The sequence below is a fragment of the Typopeltis vanoorti genome, chromosome 8, assembly GCF_054136105.1.
Source record: "Typopeltis vanoorti isolate ZY-2024b chromosome 8, IOZ_Tvanoo_1.0, whole genome shotgun sequence".
NCBI classification, from domain to species: Eukaryota; Metazoa; Arthropoda; class Arachnida; order Uropygi; family Thelyphonidae; genus Typopeltis; species Typopeltis vanoorti.
This window is the reverse complement of record NC_143556.1, coordinates 89,314,544-89,331,536: the sequence shown is the minus strand read 5'-3', so window position 1 is coordinate 89,331,536 and position 16,993 is coordinate 89,314,544. Positions and strand designations below refer to the sequence as shown.

At 35.3% G+C, this 16,993-nt stretch overlaps 1 protein-coding gene across 1 annotated transcript in view; it reads right to left on the bottom strand.

The window, feature by feature from the left end:
- The window catches only part of LOC150104182 (sodium channel and clathrin linker 1-like), a 222,682-nt gene that overhangs the window by 55,342 nt on the left and 150,347 nt on the right, over positions 1 to 16,993 (bottom strand). The window contains exon 14 of the mRNA XM_090396804.1: positions 1,094 to 1,317. Coding sequence (XP_090252930.1) covers positions 1,094 to 1,317 — 224 coding nt within the window. The remainder of the gene's footprint in view (positions 1 to 1,093; positions 1,318 to 16,993) is intronic.

Genomic DNA, 16,993 nt, shown 5'->3' with positions numbered 1-16,993 from the left:
AGGACTATGGGAGAAGAAGAAGATTATTTTGCAGGTCACTATCTCCTAAACCACACTGAACTGTATTAACCCACTTATATCTGGGTCTTTTCCTGTAATTTTTTGCTTTAAATTTTGTTTTGATAATATTGTAATAGCACATATTCTAGCTAATTTTTCTTGTTCCATATAAATTGATTCATACCAGTTTTGCTCATTCTAGTATCTATTTCCATATTTAATTTGGCATCTTCACTAAAATTTGTGCCTAAATAGCTAAACAGTGTAACTAGTTCTATAGTAAGTTACACATTTACTGATTACTAAAAATGCAGTTAGCGTTTTTTGTTTTCCTTATTTTCATCTATTTATGCTTTTTGCTGCTGATTTTTAATGAATTTGTCACAGCAATTATTGAAAGACTCTTGAAGACTTGCAAGAGACTTAAAAAGCACATCTAACAGAGTAAAGAACTAAGCTTAATATCCTTTATTTGAATATCAGCTTTTGTTCAATAATAATATGGTTTGCACAGATTATAAATAACAACTGAGGTAGTATACACACTGTCTTTCACTTGATTTAATATCAAATCGTGTTCCTCATCATCTTGCAACTTAAGTATCTGCATACCACTCTGTATGAGGTTTCATTTATACTATGCAGATTTAGCATTCTGAATAGTTGTCCCTTGATCAGTATTTCAATTTGAGACAGACTGATTATTTACTGCCAATATTCCCTTCATCATATGGATATATATATTAGGAGGGATAAAGGATATGTGGGGCACAGAGTTAGAGCTGAGATACCAAGAAAATAAAATAAAAGCAGACGTAAGTTGGGATGAAAGGGTAGCATAAACAATGTGAAGAGTGAAGCAGTGAGATAAGCAAGTGGAGTGGGAAAGGAAGATCTTCAACCATGGTCATATTTCAATGATTGAATAATAATGGCGTAAGAGAACAAATCTAATGTTATTATAGGTTTCTGAGAATTATGTTTTAGGCTTAAACACTGTTTCACACATGAACTATTTAGAACCAATGCAAAGCATCTCCTTTTGATCTCTTTCACAGATACATGCACTCATACATATCAGCTGTTTTCCTACCTAAGTTGAGATCTTTTCAAGTCTGCTTCCAATGACTGAACTTGAAGCTGAGCTTCATCACGAGCACGTTCTGCTTGTGTTAATCTCCTGGAGAGATCTTCAAACAGTGGACTTGAATGAGCACAACCAGTTAGGCCATCCTTATAAAGCCGTTCCAGCTCCATTTCAGCAGCTCGCTTTTCTCTTATGGCTCTTTCTACCTGTGTTTGTTTCTCATTAGCATCCTATTAAAATCAGTGTTTTGCACACTTAGTTCATAGTGAACTTATACTGATTTCAGTTTTCTATACAAATACCATACTAAAACATAAAGCACACATTGGATTAAAAAATGATCCAAGTATATTCACTTGGAATTCAACCTGTTATGCATTATGTAAAAACAATAATAATTTAAATCATTATTATTCAAATGAGCATGCAAACAGCAGATACCATAACAGGTAAGTACATATATCTAATCCACAATTCAGAATTTAAGAGTATTTAAGAGAAAAAAAACTTACCATTTTCTGAGTTGAAAATTGTTTTTTGCAGTTGTGGGATGTTTTGATTATTTGTTGTTTTAAGTGAGAGATTCATTCCAGAGTGGAATGAATTTTTTTTTTTTTTTTTTTTTTTTAAATATATTTCTATCCTACTGAAACAATTGATGTTTAGGTTCTAGGATATCTGAGGATTTAATTAATTCAAATGTGTGAAAAATTTTTTTCACTCCAGTAAATCGTTCCAGGTTGAAGTAAAAAATTTCACTTTCAGTAAATAATGATAAATTTAGTTTAATCCTTTATCCAAGTGTGAGCAAACAAAGTTTGTGCCTGAAAAAATCTTCAGGACTGAATATGGTGTTGTACTACCGTACTGGGGTAAGGTAGTACAACTCCGGGCAACTCGTAGCAAAGGTGGAGCAAGCTACCAACACTCCTATCCCAGTATCTCCCATAATGCAAAACACATCTCCTTGCGGATATGTATAATGTTATGCATTAAAGGATTGGCCACTACCCAGACTAGTTTCGACCTTTATTGGGAGCTTTGCTATGAGTTGCACTATCTTACCCCAGTAAGGTAGTCCAACACCATATTCAGTCCTGAAGATATTTTCAGGCGTAAACTTTGTTTGCTCACACTTGGATAAAGGATTAAACTAAATTTATTATAGTGTAACCAAGTGAAAAATAAACTTTCAACATCAGTAAATAATGCTCCATTTGAAACACACACCTATATATATATATTTTTTTTTCAATAATTTTAATGACTTAAACCACTGAGATAATTAAGAATAAAAGTTTAATATGGACATAACTAGTTTCGTTAGTAAGCCAACTTCGTCAGGTGTCAAAGTACAAAGATATATACAAAAAAGACCGACAGAAGCATTACACACTAACAACAACACAGCTATCAAAAAAACTACAGTTAAGTTCAAACTGGAGTTTGCGCTTCAGTTCTAGCTACATTTATACGCGTGCGTGAGATCTCGTGAGAATGCCAGCACTGAACAGCAGAGCTATGCAAATCTCGCAAATTGTAGCTAAGGAATTGAATATTAGAAGTTTGATTCCATTCTATATGGTGTTGGCGGCCTTCATCAGAGTTTACAGAGAACAAGACGTGGCTGGCGAGGGCACTGGCTCGGATTCTATTATAAGAGATGTCTCTTTTGTGCTCTTCAAGACATAGAAAGATTGATTTTTCAGTTTGTTCGTAGTAAGGTTTACCACAACTACAAATAATTCTGTATACTCCTGGGAACTGAAGTTTTACTTTTGGTAATGTTTTACTAAATAAGAGTTTTGATGTCGAACTTTTTTAAAATTCTGGCTAGTTTTTTTTTTTTGGGGGGGGGGGGGGAGGGAACTAATGTAAGGCAAGGAGATGTAAGCTCTGGGGTAGTAAAATCTTCATTAGTTTGTTGACAATGGTGAAAAAGAAGTTTTTCAATGCTTTTTTGGTGCAAAACCATTATTGACAAAGGTCTTTTTGAGGAAATTAAGTTCATTTTGAAATACTTCGCCATCTAATAATATGGATCTGGCCCAATGTGCAACAGTAGATATAATGCCATATTTTTGTGGACGGCAGTGGTGAGAGGATGCATTAAGGTATATCTATCTGTATGTGTTGGTTTCCTGAAGATTGAAATTTTAATACTATCAGTACTCCTGGTTAGCTTTATGTCTAAAAAAGAAAGACAATTGTTAACTTGTAGCTCAGAAGTGAATTTGATGTTGTGATGAAAGTTATTTAGATAATCTAAGAAAACTTTGAGGTTGTCTGGGCCGTGTTCCCATATAAGAAAAACATCGTCAATATAACAGAGCCAGATTTTAGGTTTCAGTGTGGCCGAACAAATTGCTTTTTCTTCCAAGTCTTTGAGAAATATGTTTGCTAGTACCGGGGAAAGTGGACTACCCATGGCCAGACCGATTGTAGATCATGTCTTCGAATCTGAAGTAGCCCGAGTCGACACAATGGGTAAGTAAAGCGAAGAGCCTTCTTTGATAATTTGTTCTTGAGAAGAGTGAGAACCTCCTTTAGAATTTACCACAAGGCAAAACTAGATCTTCTATCGGAATGAACTGTAGATACTAAACGCAGTCTAGCTTCTTTTTTCACTAACACTAGAAAACCGTTTAGAGGCTTCCTTAGATAATGTCACAAACACAACACGAAAGAGATCAGCGCACTTTTGGCTTCAAGAACCCAAAACATAAACAAATTTAAACTTATCAGGAAGTTTGATTCTCTCAGACGTACAGGAACGTTCCTCCTCTACTTATGTTTTCTTCTTTTTTTAAAAAAGTAGTTGTAAACAAATCTTCACATATCCTCACAACAGCAGAAGAAAGTGTTCTTGCAAAGGGACTCAATTTCATCCTCGCTCCTACATCCATTTCTAAAGAACTTTTTCTCACTAAGATAGAAAAAGTTGCCTCCTTACTTCCAAACCAAGAAGAAAACCTACTACAGATGGAAGCTATTTTCACAATAAATAATGCAAAACCACCTTCTGACAACGTTTCTCCTAGTGAAAGAGTAGCCATTAAAAAACTGAGAAAGAACAAAGACATTATCATCCTGCCATCTGACAAAGGAAATGCCACAGTCATTCTAAATAAAACAGACTCACGCAACAAAATTCTTGAATTATTAGAGGCAGATACTTATTCTGAACTTAATAGGCACCCCCACAAGAGAGTTACATAATAGGACTAACAATCTTCTAAAATCAACTTCGGAATTACCAAGGAATATCCACCTTTCGCTCAGGTCTGTTGATTCTCTTATCCCACGGTTGTATGGCCCATGCTTTCTCGACTATTTGTCGTAAAGTGAAGATCTGATCCTGACAGCTTCTATTTGGCCTGAATCCAGCTTGTTCTTCACCAAGCTTTTCTTCCACAATTCTTCTCAACCGTTTCTCAAGTATACTTCCATAGATCTTGCCAGGAACACTCAGTAGGGAAATACCTCTGTAATTCTCATATTCAGTTTTATTTCCCTTTTTATATATTGGTACTATGAGAGCTCTACTCCAATCATCGGGAATTCGTCCCTCTGTCCAGGCTTTCTGAACTATGCAGTGCAGTCACTGTAAGACTCTTATACCATACTTCAGCATTTCTGGTCGAATATCATCTACTCCTGCTGCCTTTCCACATTTCAAGCCTTTGATGGCTTTTCTACTTCAAGTATGGATATGTATTCCTGACTGCATGCCTGGTCAGTGTTTTTTACCACTGTTCTATCATCACTGCTTGTTTCATTTAGCAGTTTTTCAAAGTAATTACTCTATACTTCAAGGATATCTTTTTCTCCCATTTTCATGTCACCTTTATTATCTCTAACTCCTTTTACAGCACTCTTTCCTCCATTCCTAAACTTCTTCAACAACCTCCAGAATATTTTGCCACCTTCTTGATATTTTTCTATATTCTTGCCAAAGTTCTCCCATGACTTTTGTTTATCTAGTTTTACACTGTGTTTAGCATTCTTGCATTTGTCTCTGTATTCTCTAAGAGCACAAGCTGACTTATTTGCCAGGAACTTTTGGTATGCTTCCTTCTTTTCCTTCACTGCCTCTTTAACTTCCTGTGTCCACCAGGGAGTTCTGATTTTTTTATCCTTGCACACAACCTCACCACATGCCTCTCTGGCAGAATCAATCAATGTTTTCTTCAGGATTTGCCAATAAACTTCCAAGGTTTGGTTCCTGTTCTCAAACTCTTTCATTTTCTTTTCAATAATCTTTGTGTATTTTAGTCTACAGTTCACATCTGAGAGCTGCTCAACTTTTATTCGCTTTAAAACTTTCTTACATGTTATTCTTTTCAATATGAAATTTAATTTCATCCTGCTCAACACTAAATAGTGATCACTTCCAATTTCAAATCCTCTGTACACTCTGGTGTCCTGCACCAGGGAGAAAACATCACTATCAACAATAACATGGTCAATGAGACTTTTCTTATTCCTTGCCTCTTCTCTCCATGTGAATTTGTGCACATTTTTATGTTGGAACATGGTGTTAGTAATAACCAGTCCATGTCCTGAGCAGAAATCCAACAGATATTTGCCATTATTATTAGCTTTGCTCTTTTCTCCAAATTTTCCCAAAATATTTTTGTATGTCTCACAATCATTTCCAACTCTGCTATTTAGATCCCCAAGAAGGACCAACTTTTCCTTTTTCATTGTGTCAGATGCTTTTTCTAAAGCCTCAAAAAATTCCTCCACTTCTACCTTAGTAGAACCTTCTGTGGGCACAAATAAGTCTCATTGTCCAGTTATTCATTCTCATATTTGCCCACATTACTCTACTTGAGACTGACTGCCATTGAAGAAGATTAGCCTCGTATATTTTGTGTTGAATACTATGGCTACTCCATCTTTTCCTTGATTGTCATTTCCTGAATATAACATTTTGTATTTATTGCTCAGAAAGATCTCACCAGTTTTGGTCTTTTTTGTTTCAGTCACCCCTAATATGTCGATCTGGTACTTATCTAATTCCTCAGCTAGCTCCATTTCTTTGCCATTCAGGCTTCTTATGTTGATAGTACCAATCTTTAACTCTGGTGATGTTGAGTTGGAGTGTGCTTTCAGATTTGTTCCAGTAGCTGACTTTTTGCTGTTCGCCCTGGTTCCCTTGCGAAAAAAATGGGGGCCTTGTTTAACTAGGCGACACCTCAGCCGGCATGAAATTTTTTCATGTTGTACCATCATTTTTTATTTTGGTTTAACTGATAAGAATACAATTTGGTCGGCTAAATCCTAAATTGCCAGCCCATCCTCGTTCGTTCAGTATCCAAGTAGATACCCTACAGGGTGCAACACGAGAAGGTGAGGAATGGACATTAGGTGAGAAGCCCTGGTCGGTTCTCCGTATTCCTTTAAAGGCTATGTGGAGGTCTCCTCTCAGTTATACAGCTTTGACCCTTAAGCACCCCCTTGTGCAATGTTAATGTTGTAATTTGACAATACTTCCAATTTCATGTGGTCACTCTTATGCTTTTCCTTCATTTTTGAACTATGGCCAATGTCTTGATTATTACAGAATTTCATTTGACATGTTGGAGGTTTATTCAGAATATGTTTCTCTCTTGTCTAGTGATATAATCAAATTTTAGTGTTAACAATTTCTTAGCTAAAGCTTTTTATATTTTCTCATACTTTTGTGGCTGCATCATTTAAATGATCAACAATATTATGAGAATTAATGATAGGCACTCTTAATGCCTCACATGCAGGTTAAGTTAGAGTTCAAAATGCAGAGGAATCTAACAATTTGAAATGCACACCTTTATTAGTAATTAATTGTAATAAAAACTATGATTTGAGCCTGAGACATTTCAATATAAATCTTTTGCTTTTTCTCAGTAGGAGCACTGAGATGGTCTATTTCATTATCTCATTCTTCTATTACAAAGTTATTGAAAATTTCTGGATGGTACCTTTTGTAAGTGATGTCTCAAGGTTTCTCATGTGGCTTCCAACTACCTGATCATTGCAGTTCAGTTGTTGCTTGCAGTTTGATTTTGCACAAGTCTCGTCAAAGTCAAATAATTTGCACAGTAATGTCTTCTTTTGTTTCCCCATATTTACATTTAGAAGTTCACTGAACAACTTGACGATTAAGATTAAACACTATAAATAATAATAATGTCATGCATTTCTGTCCGTATATGTACACAAGTTTAGAGGAGTTTAATGATAGATGTAATTATGAGGTATATAATGAAAAAGATTTAAATAAGAAGTTTTAATAGAACCAGGAAAAGTTTACAAACATTACAGATTTTTTTCTTTCAACAGAAACCATATTTAGTTGGAATGAAACTTCTTTTTTTTGTTTTGTTTTTTTCTGTGTGAGAGCAATATTTGGTTTTCATAGCATTTGTAACAGTGGAAAACTATTTAGCTTTGTTAGTTAAGTAATGTTTGAAATTCATGACAAATACACACACACAATCACTTATATCTTCTCTATAAATAAAACTCTTCTTTTATTTGTATTTTATATTTCACAATAAATTTAAATTATCATTCTTTTTTCTTGTTAATTATTACAATAAATAAAGAAATACTAATTTTGAATCATATTTTTTTCACATAATTCTTAAATTAATTCTGAATGGTCAATGTATATAACACAACCTTTTTTTTTTTTCATTTTTTTTTTTTGGTTCAAAACCATTTCAACTTCTAAAGAGTTGTTTCTGATATGCCTCCAGGCACAAAATGATCATCTGTGTCATGATCCTCCTAGAGAAAATGAAAACCGACTTCATATGTGCCAAAAGAATCAATCTCATAAAAACGCCTATTAGTGGAGACCTATCATATGGCAAAAGGTTCTATGCATCTAAGAAGGCAGGTATGGAGAATTGGCAAATGTCTAAAACATTATGGCATTGTCGACACTATTATCAGCATAAAGAATCTTTGGAAGAACAAAACAGTCTACGCTTAATGCATGCTAAAAGAAACTGGGTTGTGCCAGTTTATGATTTTGCAGTATTCTCCAACATCTCTGAGTAAGTGAAATGAATATGAAATTAGTTAAAGATGAAACCTGAATTCAGAGAGTGAAAAAAGTGCTGAGGTGCATGCATGCATGCACGCAAATTTAGCTCAAGTCTGTCAACCATACTAAAAGGTTTAAAGGGTAGGCAGTTTGGTTAATGATTTCTTTAAAAATCACTTAATGGAGAGAAGTATAGTAAAATTAGGTATGCTTAATCTGAAAATAAGTGTAATCATTATATAGTACTGTGTTATGTAATTAACACTACATCACATTCAGAAAACTGCTCAATATATATACAACAGGACCTTGCTTTTTGTGAGTGTAAGAGAGCTCTTAATTTGCCAACACATGATGCAAAATTATAATTTATGAAAAAAAATGATAACTGCAGCAGCTGAAGAACCTAACCTCCACATCTTCCACAGATTTTTAATCTGTGCATCAAAGAATTGTTTATCACAGTTTTTCATGAATACAATCCCAGCGAACAATGAGGATTTACTATAAATTGCAAGCTGTGTTGAGTATCATATAACATTTATCACAGATAATAATTATCATTTCATAGTTCATTCAAAGGATCAAAGTTATATAAGTGGGAAAAGACTTTCCTATAGCCTTTAACAAATGTGAAGAACTGTTTGGAGCTTCTGACTTAATGTTCAATCCTTATTTTCTCAGTGCAAACAGTGCTATAGTTCGCCCACCGATTTGAGGTCCCTCGAAACTACTGCGCATGTCAGAAAAAGGAGAATCCATTCCGATAATAGGGTAATCAGTCTGTCTTCTGGGAGGTAATAATAAACAAACTGAGTTTGTTTATTATTACAGGTCGGAAAATTTAGCTTTTCTTTTACGAACATTGTTGTTTTTAAAGTGTAACTATTTTGCTTGTATAACAGTTGGAAAAATGTACGTAGAGTGTTAATACGTGCAAATACTACGTTCTACATAAAACAATGTCACTTCGCTCCATGATAAGTTTCCTTTTATTCTGGGACTTTTTAAAACAAAATACGATTTCATGAAGTATTTTCCTTAAAGTTTCTCTTTTCCAAGGAAAATTAATTTTTTCTTTAAGCACAGGAATCAATTTCGGAACAGTTGGCACTCTTTTCTCGAATACGTAAAATTCGTGAATAGCTCTTCTTATAATGTCTACATCAAAATCATTCAAAGCTACGGTTTCGATTGTTTTACTCTGGCGCTTTTTTTTTTTTTTTTTTTAGGAGATTTAAATTTTGGCTTACCTTCACCTTTTGATTCCCTACGAATTCTTTTAACAGTCGACCCCGATACGCCCGCAATTGCACTTGCACGTTTTATGACTTGAGAAAGGGGAACAAGAAGACGGCCTTCTGACGATTCTTTTTCGCAGAATGTCAGCACATTATTCAATATTCTTTTGCAAGAGCTACTGAAACGTGTAACAATAGAACTTGTTGACTGTACTGGATCCATCATACAAATTAATAATAAAAAAATAATGCAAAAAGAGAACAACAAAAATCAAGCTAGTACTAGTACAGCGACAGACAAGAAAGCATGTGATTTCGCATGTTGGCGACCAATTCGTACATCCTTCATTTCTTTCTCCCCTTCAGCATGAATCGACTATTCTTGGCACAAATCCAACAAGGGATCTAGAAATGGTGGGCGAACTATAGTATATATCCACTGGATACTTAATGAAGATGGAGTGACAATTTCAAACTTGGCTGTAAACACAATGGTACAACATATTTCATGCAGAAAGGGGCACTACCAAGTTAAACAAAAGCCTCAATGTTAAAGCATCAAAGAAAAGAAGTTGAACTGGCAGAAAGACTAGTGAAGTGCTATGTGCACTAGAGTGTTGCTAAGGCAAACAATAAAGGCAAGATCCTGCTAAATAATAAACATACGATGCTATACTTGGGCAATAGTGATCAGAAAAAGAAAGTAGTAATGATAGCATTCAATACCAAACACGAAGATAAACTTCTTGATTGGTAGGCAATTTCAAGTACAGCTATGTGGACAAATTTCAAAACAGGGAATAGGAAAATTAAACTTATTTGTGCCTATGGTCATACAAGGTTTTCTCCTAAGGAAGAAGTGGAGAAATTTTTCAAGTCATTACAGAAGGCAGCAAACAAAGCAGAATGGAAAAGCTGGTCTGTGTATAAGATTTAAAAAGCAAGGTAGGAAATGAATTCCAGGCATATACGAGGGTTGTAAATAAAGTAGTGACAACACTGTCAGACAATGTGGTTGGTAATTCAAATGTTACTCTTGACAGATAAAGGCACTAGCTGTATGTACTGTACATGTGTACAATGTGACACAACACATTCTAACAAGTGTTCTTGTGTGGAGAAGTGGTTAAAGTCAACGTCTCAGTGTGCAACCTTCTAAGGTATGTTCACAAGATTCGAACAATAATCTTGGATGAAGGTCAAAGTTGCACTAGGTAAAACTGTTATCATGGCCTTAGGCAACCCTGTGGTGACAGTGTCCTACCATACCAGACTGTTGAAAGATGGGTCAGTGCATATCATGCAGGGCAAGATAACCTGGATGATAATTGCCCTGCAGGATGACATGCCATTTCAAATGGCATGTCATCCTGTAAAGACTCCTCGCGGTTGATTGGAGATGGACTGTATGCCAGTTGGCCCAGGAAACTGGGATAAACCACAAAAGTGTTTGGCATACCCTAAAAGAGAGGCTTGGTATGTGCAAAATTTCAGCTCATTGGGTTCCACATCAGTTGACTGAGATGCAGAAATGGCACAAGTACATGGTAGCTGGTCTCCATCTGGAACAATATTGTTTCATATTGTTCCATTTGGAACAATATGAAAATGAAGGGGATACATTCCTGAATCATATCATAACCATTGATATTGATGAAACTTGAGCAAGGGCTTATGAGTCTGAACTGAAGAGAAATCCAACTATGACAGGAACCCAGCAAAGTTAAAGTCATGCTAATAGTCGCTTATGACATTCAAGGTGTCATTCTTCATCATGCTGTGCCATACTCCAGAAATCGTTGATAGTACTTAAAAAAAATAAAAAATAAAAAATCAACGATTTTTGGAGCACTATTTGCATCCAACTTTAAGGAGAAAGCGACAGCGACCACATTTTTTCGACGGTTCTCTGCAATGTTTGTTGTACGACAATGCACAATGTCACATGTCGCAATCAGTAATAGAGATTTTGGACAGGTGGTAATGGGAAGTATCGAAACATCCTCTGTATTCACTGGATATGAGTACTTGCAACTTTGACTTGTTCCCTAAAATGAAAGACCCCCCCCCCTCCAGAGGGCTGCGATTTCGTGATATGCAAGGTTCTTCAAGCAATAGGTAACACTATCACTGATATCAACAGGCAATACTCTGCTGATGGTATCCAATGGCTCCCACAAATTTGGAAACAGATGCAGAAGGTGACAGGAGATAACATTGAAGGGATGCAATTGTATAGACTTGATAAATAAACTATTTTACATTTTGTGCACATGTTGCCACTACTCTATTTACAACACTCATATAAATGCCTGGGCAAAGTAGGAATCCAGTACGCACAAAGAGCCTACTAGATTTCTGTTCAGGACACAGACTTGTCATCATTAACGCCATGTTTTCACATAAAGATGTGCACAAATTCATATGGGAAAATAAAAACACAAGAAAAAATAAAGGAATGAGGGATTTGAAATAGGAAGTGATCATTACTTAGAAGTTAGTTTTAAGCAGGTTAAAAATGACTATCATAGTGAAAAGAAAAATATGTAAGAACATTTTAAAAAGAATTAAAGTTAAACACCTTTTTTATAGGTGAACTGTAGACTGAAATATAAAATATTTAAATAAAAAGCTTTGGAGTCTCAGTAGGCAACCCCAAAGAAAACATTTACTTCAACCATGTGAAAAGCTCAAAAACGGAAGAAGAAAAAAGTACGGTAAAAGTAATCAGAGAGAGAGAGATAGGATGATAAAGATGACACAAAAACAAACTAGAGATATTCTGTGTATCTGGAGTAATTACTTTAAAAGACATTGTTAAACAAAACAAGCAGTGACAAAACTGTGGTAAAAAATATTCAAGAGGAATACAATCAAGAGTTCATATCAATACTTGAAGCAGAAAAGCTATCAAAAGCTCAAAATGCACAAATAGCACTAGTAAATGTTATTCAATCAGAAATCTTCAAATATGAGTTTTACATGGCTACACTGCATAATAATGCATTTTTACACTGCATTTTACATGGCTACACTGCATAATTCAGAAGGCTTGAGAATTCTAAATTTTGGATGATTAGAGGAGAGTTCCTCACAGTTCCCATCTTTAAAAAAGGGAAATAAAACCGAATGTGAGAATTACAGATGAATTTCTTATTAAATTCTCCATGAAAGATTTACACAATCATGTTTCAGAAGTTAAGAAAGATTGTGGAAGAGAAACTTGAGGAAGAATTAACTGAATTCATACCAAAATAGAGGGTGCAGGATCCGACTTTCACTTAATGACAAATAGCTAAGAAATCCTGGGAATATAACAAGTACTTAACTTTTGTAGATCTGAAAAAGCATACAACAAAGGGTATAGAGAAAAGCTATTCAAAATAAGTTAGAACTGAAGTACAGTAGGGCTGTTTGATGTAAAATCAGATGTAAGACAGGGATACACACTATCTCCACTCTTATTCCAAATCTAGTCGGATCACATTATGAAAGAAAGGATTAAACCTTTACATCATAATTGGAGATCTCAAACAGCTCTCTGCTATATGCAGATGATATTGCACTCCCAAAGAAATCGTGCAAGTCTTTCTCCAGGATTCTTTAACTGAATAAAAGTTGTAACAAACTTGGCAAGAAAATTAGCAATAAAAAAACCAAAAATATGAAAATAGACAGGGAAACAGAAAAATTCAACTCGATCTAAATGGAGAACCTATAGATAATATAAATGATAAAAAATTTTAGCTCATGATAAAATATTTTAGCTATTTCAGTACAATGAAAATAGGAAGCTAAATACAGATATAGAAAACAGAATAAATTTATAATGGAAAAAGAGAGAAATTAGTCAAAGGAACTAACAGTATATAAAACAGTGTTCAAACCAATTTTAACTTATGAATTTGAGAGAAAACAGTTGATAATATAAAAACTAGAGCCCACAAATATGAGAGTTCTGAGAAAAATTGGATGAATATATATAGATGTGATTAGTGGGAGAATGATATTAATGAAGATATTAGAAAGGAACATGACACCGTTAGCATTCAAGAATGTGTGAACAGAGCTAGTTATGGGTGGCTCTGCTTAATCAGAATGGGGGAGGAAAGGTTAGTAAAATAGCTGTTTGATGCCAGAATGATAGGAAAAAAAGACCCAGAGAATGACCAGGATCTAGGTAGACTGATGCAGTCAGAAGTGTCCTCTGAGGACAGAAATATGAGATCTGATAATAATGAAGTGTTGATAAGTGACAGACTAATATGAAGGAAAATTGTTGACAGGAGATTAGTAATAATGTAAACTTAATTTATGTAGTAGTACTGCCATATATCCTGTAGATAGATCTCTTGAGGGTACCTATTAGGAAATTTATGATAAAGCCTCTTTTGCATTTCTGTAATGCACCTCTATTAAAGCATATGTGGCATATTCTGTTGAACATGCAGACTTTTGTTGTTGTTGTGATAGGGGCATTGTGACCAAATGATTCCATATAGCAGTTGTGGTACCATGACAAAAATATGAACATGATATACAATACATACAGCACTTAGAATTCACAGATACTATTACCACAAATACAAAGTATACACACCGTAATCTACTGTTTATCTGAACTTACAATTATCAGAACAGCAAGTTCTGAAAATTGAAGGGTTGATCTTTTGAAGGTCAGATAAACAGTAGATTACTATATATATATATATATATATATATATATATATAAATTCATCCATTATGCATTATATACCAAGAAAGAAGGCTGGCTACAGTTAGCAGCAGCTACTTTACCAATCTTATTTTTATTTAATGGTATTACTACTGCTGCTATTCTGGTATTACTATTATTCAAATTTCATTAAGAGTAGAACATACAAATTTTAAACATTAAAAAAGAAAAAAAAATAGATAAATAACAATAATGTCAGCCAAATAGTTGTTTCTAAATGCAACCGCCTGCTTTCCCAATTCTTAGCATCTTATATATATATACAGGGTGTTCGGGATAAATTTGACAGTTTCGTAAGGAAAAAGAAAATCTTCTTTGTATCTATTAAATTTAATGAATTGACAAAAAAACATTACAGGCAGAGTTAATTACAATACTATCAACAAGATTTACTCAAAATAACCACCATTAGCATCGATCACAGCTTCAATTCTGCTTCGGAACCTCGAACAAGCTGATGCTACAGTCTCCCTGGGAAGGGCCGCAAAAACTATTTTAATTTTATCCATTAACTGGGCTTTTGTATTACTGGAAGTGCGATTGGTGTCTTTTTCAACTGCGCCCCATACAAAATAATCCATGGGGTTAAGGTCTGGGGAGTTTGGAGGCCAAACATTTGGACTGGTGAAGTCGTAGAAATTTTCAGACAACCATTTTTGACTTTTCCCAGAGGTGTGGCAAGGGGCCGAATCCTGCTGCCATACATACGGCCTACCATTGGCTACCCTTGTTATCCAGGGCTTGACTACAGTTAGCAACTCCACGAACAAAGCCCGAATTCCAATGCCAGGGTTCTTCAACACCTGTTCCTGCAGATTTGCGAGGAATTCTGCTGTACGAACGCAATCAGATCGTCTGCTAGGGATCTTTCTTCTTGCTACATCCTCGTAGTCACCATTGCAAGTCTCTAGTTCATGCCTGATTGTTTTTACTGTATTCAGGGAGCATTGGGCAGCAGTCGTAATATCCTTATTTTGATGGCGGGCACGAATCATCATGATACAAGTTATTCTCTTCCATGATTCAGGTGGGTTCCAGCTATCCATCCTTTCTGACATCTTGTATATGAATGAAGAAGGGTCCAAACTTTTAAATGAAGAGAAGTGTGTGTTAATACATGTAACTTACGGAAAAATATAATTAATTATAAATATGTCAAATTTATCCCGAACACCCTGTATATACACGAGGGTTGTTTGATAAGTCCGTGCAAAGTCTAAGAGATGGTGCCACCAATACGTATAGAGGTTATATTTAATTGCCGGCAACTGCTGGAGAATCACACATTAAGTTTCAGTCAAATAGATCTATTACTCTGTGTCTGGCATTCATTTGAATCAATCAAGTACAGTGATTTGTGGAAAATGGATGAGAAAGAATTTCCTGTAGTGATTAAACATTACTTTTTGAAAGGCAAAATGGCTCAGGAAACCAAAGCTAAGCTTGATAAACATTATGGTGAGTCTACACCTTCGATTACAATAGTTTATAAGTAGTTTAGTAACTTTCAAAGTGGCCATATGAGCACAAGTGACACTGAACATTTTGGACGCCCTTTTGAGGTCATTACTCCAGAAATTATTGAAAAAATCCATGATATGGTGATGGATGATAGAAGAGTGAAGGTGTGTGAAATTGCTAAGGCTGTGGGCATCTCAAATGACCACGTACATAATATTTTACATTAACATTTACATATGAGAAAACTATCCGCAATATGGGTGCCGCATTTGCTCACACTGGATCAAAAGCATCAACGTGTGAACTGTTGCAGGGACAGCTTGAAGCTGTTTCAAGAGAATCCAGAGGAATTTTTGCATCGTTTTGTAACAGTGGACGAAACATGGATTCATCACTACCAGCCTGAAACCAAGGAACAGTCAAAACAATGGGTTGCAAGCAGGGAATCTGCACCAAAGAAAGCAAAAACGGTTCCTTCAGCAGGAAAGGTTATGGCCACCGTTTTCTGGGATGCTTGTGGCATAATCTTCATAGACTTCTTGGAAAAGGGTAAAACAATTACAGGAGTGTATTATGCATCTTTGCTGGATCGTTTAAATAATGAAATAAGGAAAAACGACCACACTTGGTGAAAAATCACCATGCATTGTCATGGTGATTTTTTTTACCATGACAATACACCCGCTCACTCTTGGGCAATTGTAACCACAAAATCGTTCAATTTATGCTACAAAGTCCTTTCGCATCCTCCCCCTCCAGATTTGGTTCCCTCAGACTACTATCTGTTTCCAAACATGAAAAAATGGCTGGCAGCAAAGAGATTTTCATCAAATGGTGAGATGATTACCGAAACAACTGCCTATTTTGAAGAGTTGGACAAATCATACTATATGGACAGGATCAAAAAACTCGAGCATCGTTGGACTAAGTGTATAGACCTCAAAGTCTATAGACTTAGTCCTATGTTGAAAAATAAAAAACGTTTGTCCCAAAAAAATTATGTTTTCTTCATTTTTGCACGGGCTTATCAAACAACCCACGTGTGTGTGTGTATGTATATATATATCATCATCATTCTCCAAAACTTTCTGTCCATGGCTCTCCTTTTCCATGTCACTCCTGCAAATCTAATGATATCATCAATACACTGTGATTTAGGTCGGCGTCATGGTTGTTTTTCCTCTCGTGGAATCCAATCGTGTACTTCTTCTGTCTATCGTTGCTCTTGTCTTCGAGCAACATGCCCAGTCCATTGCGACTTCAGATTTTCACTCTTCCTATGATGTCAGAGACTTTGGTTTGGTTTCTTATCCACGTATTCTTTTTGTGATCCAGTCTTGTGATACCAAGCATACTTCTTTCCATACTAAATTGTGTTGTTCTTAATTTCCTTTGCATTTAGTGTCCATGTACTTCTTCTGTCTATCGTT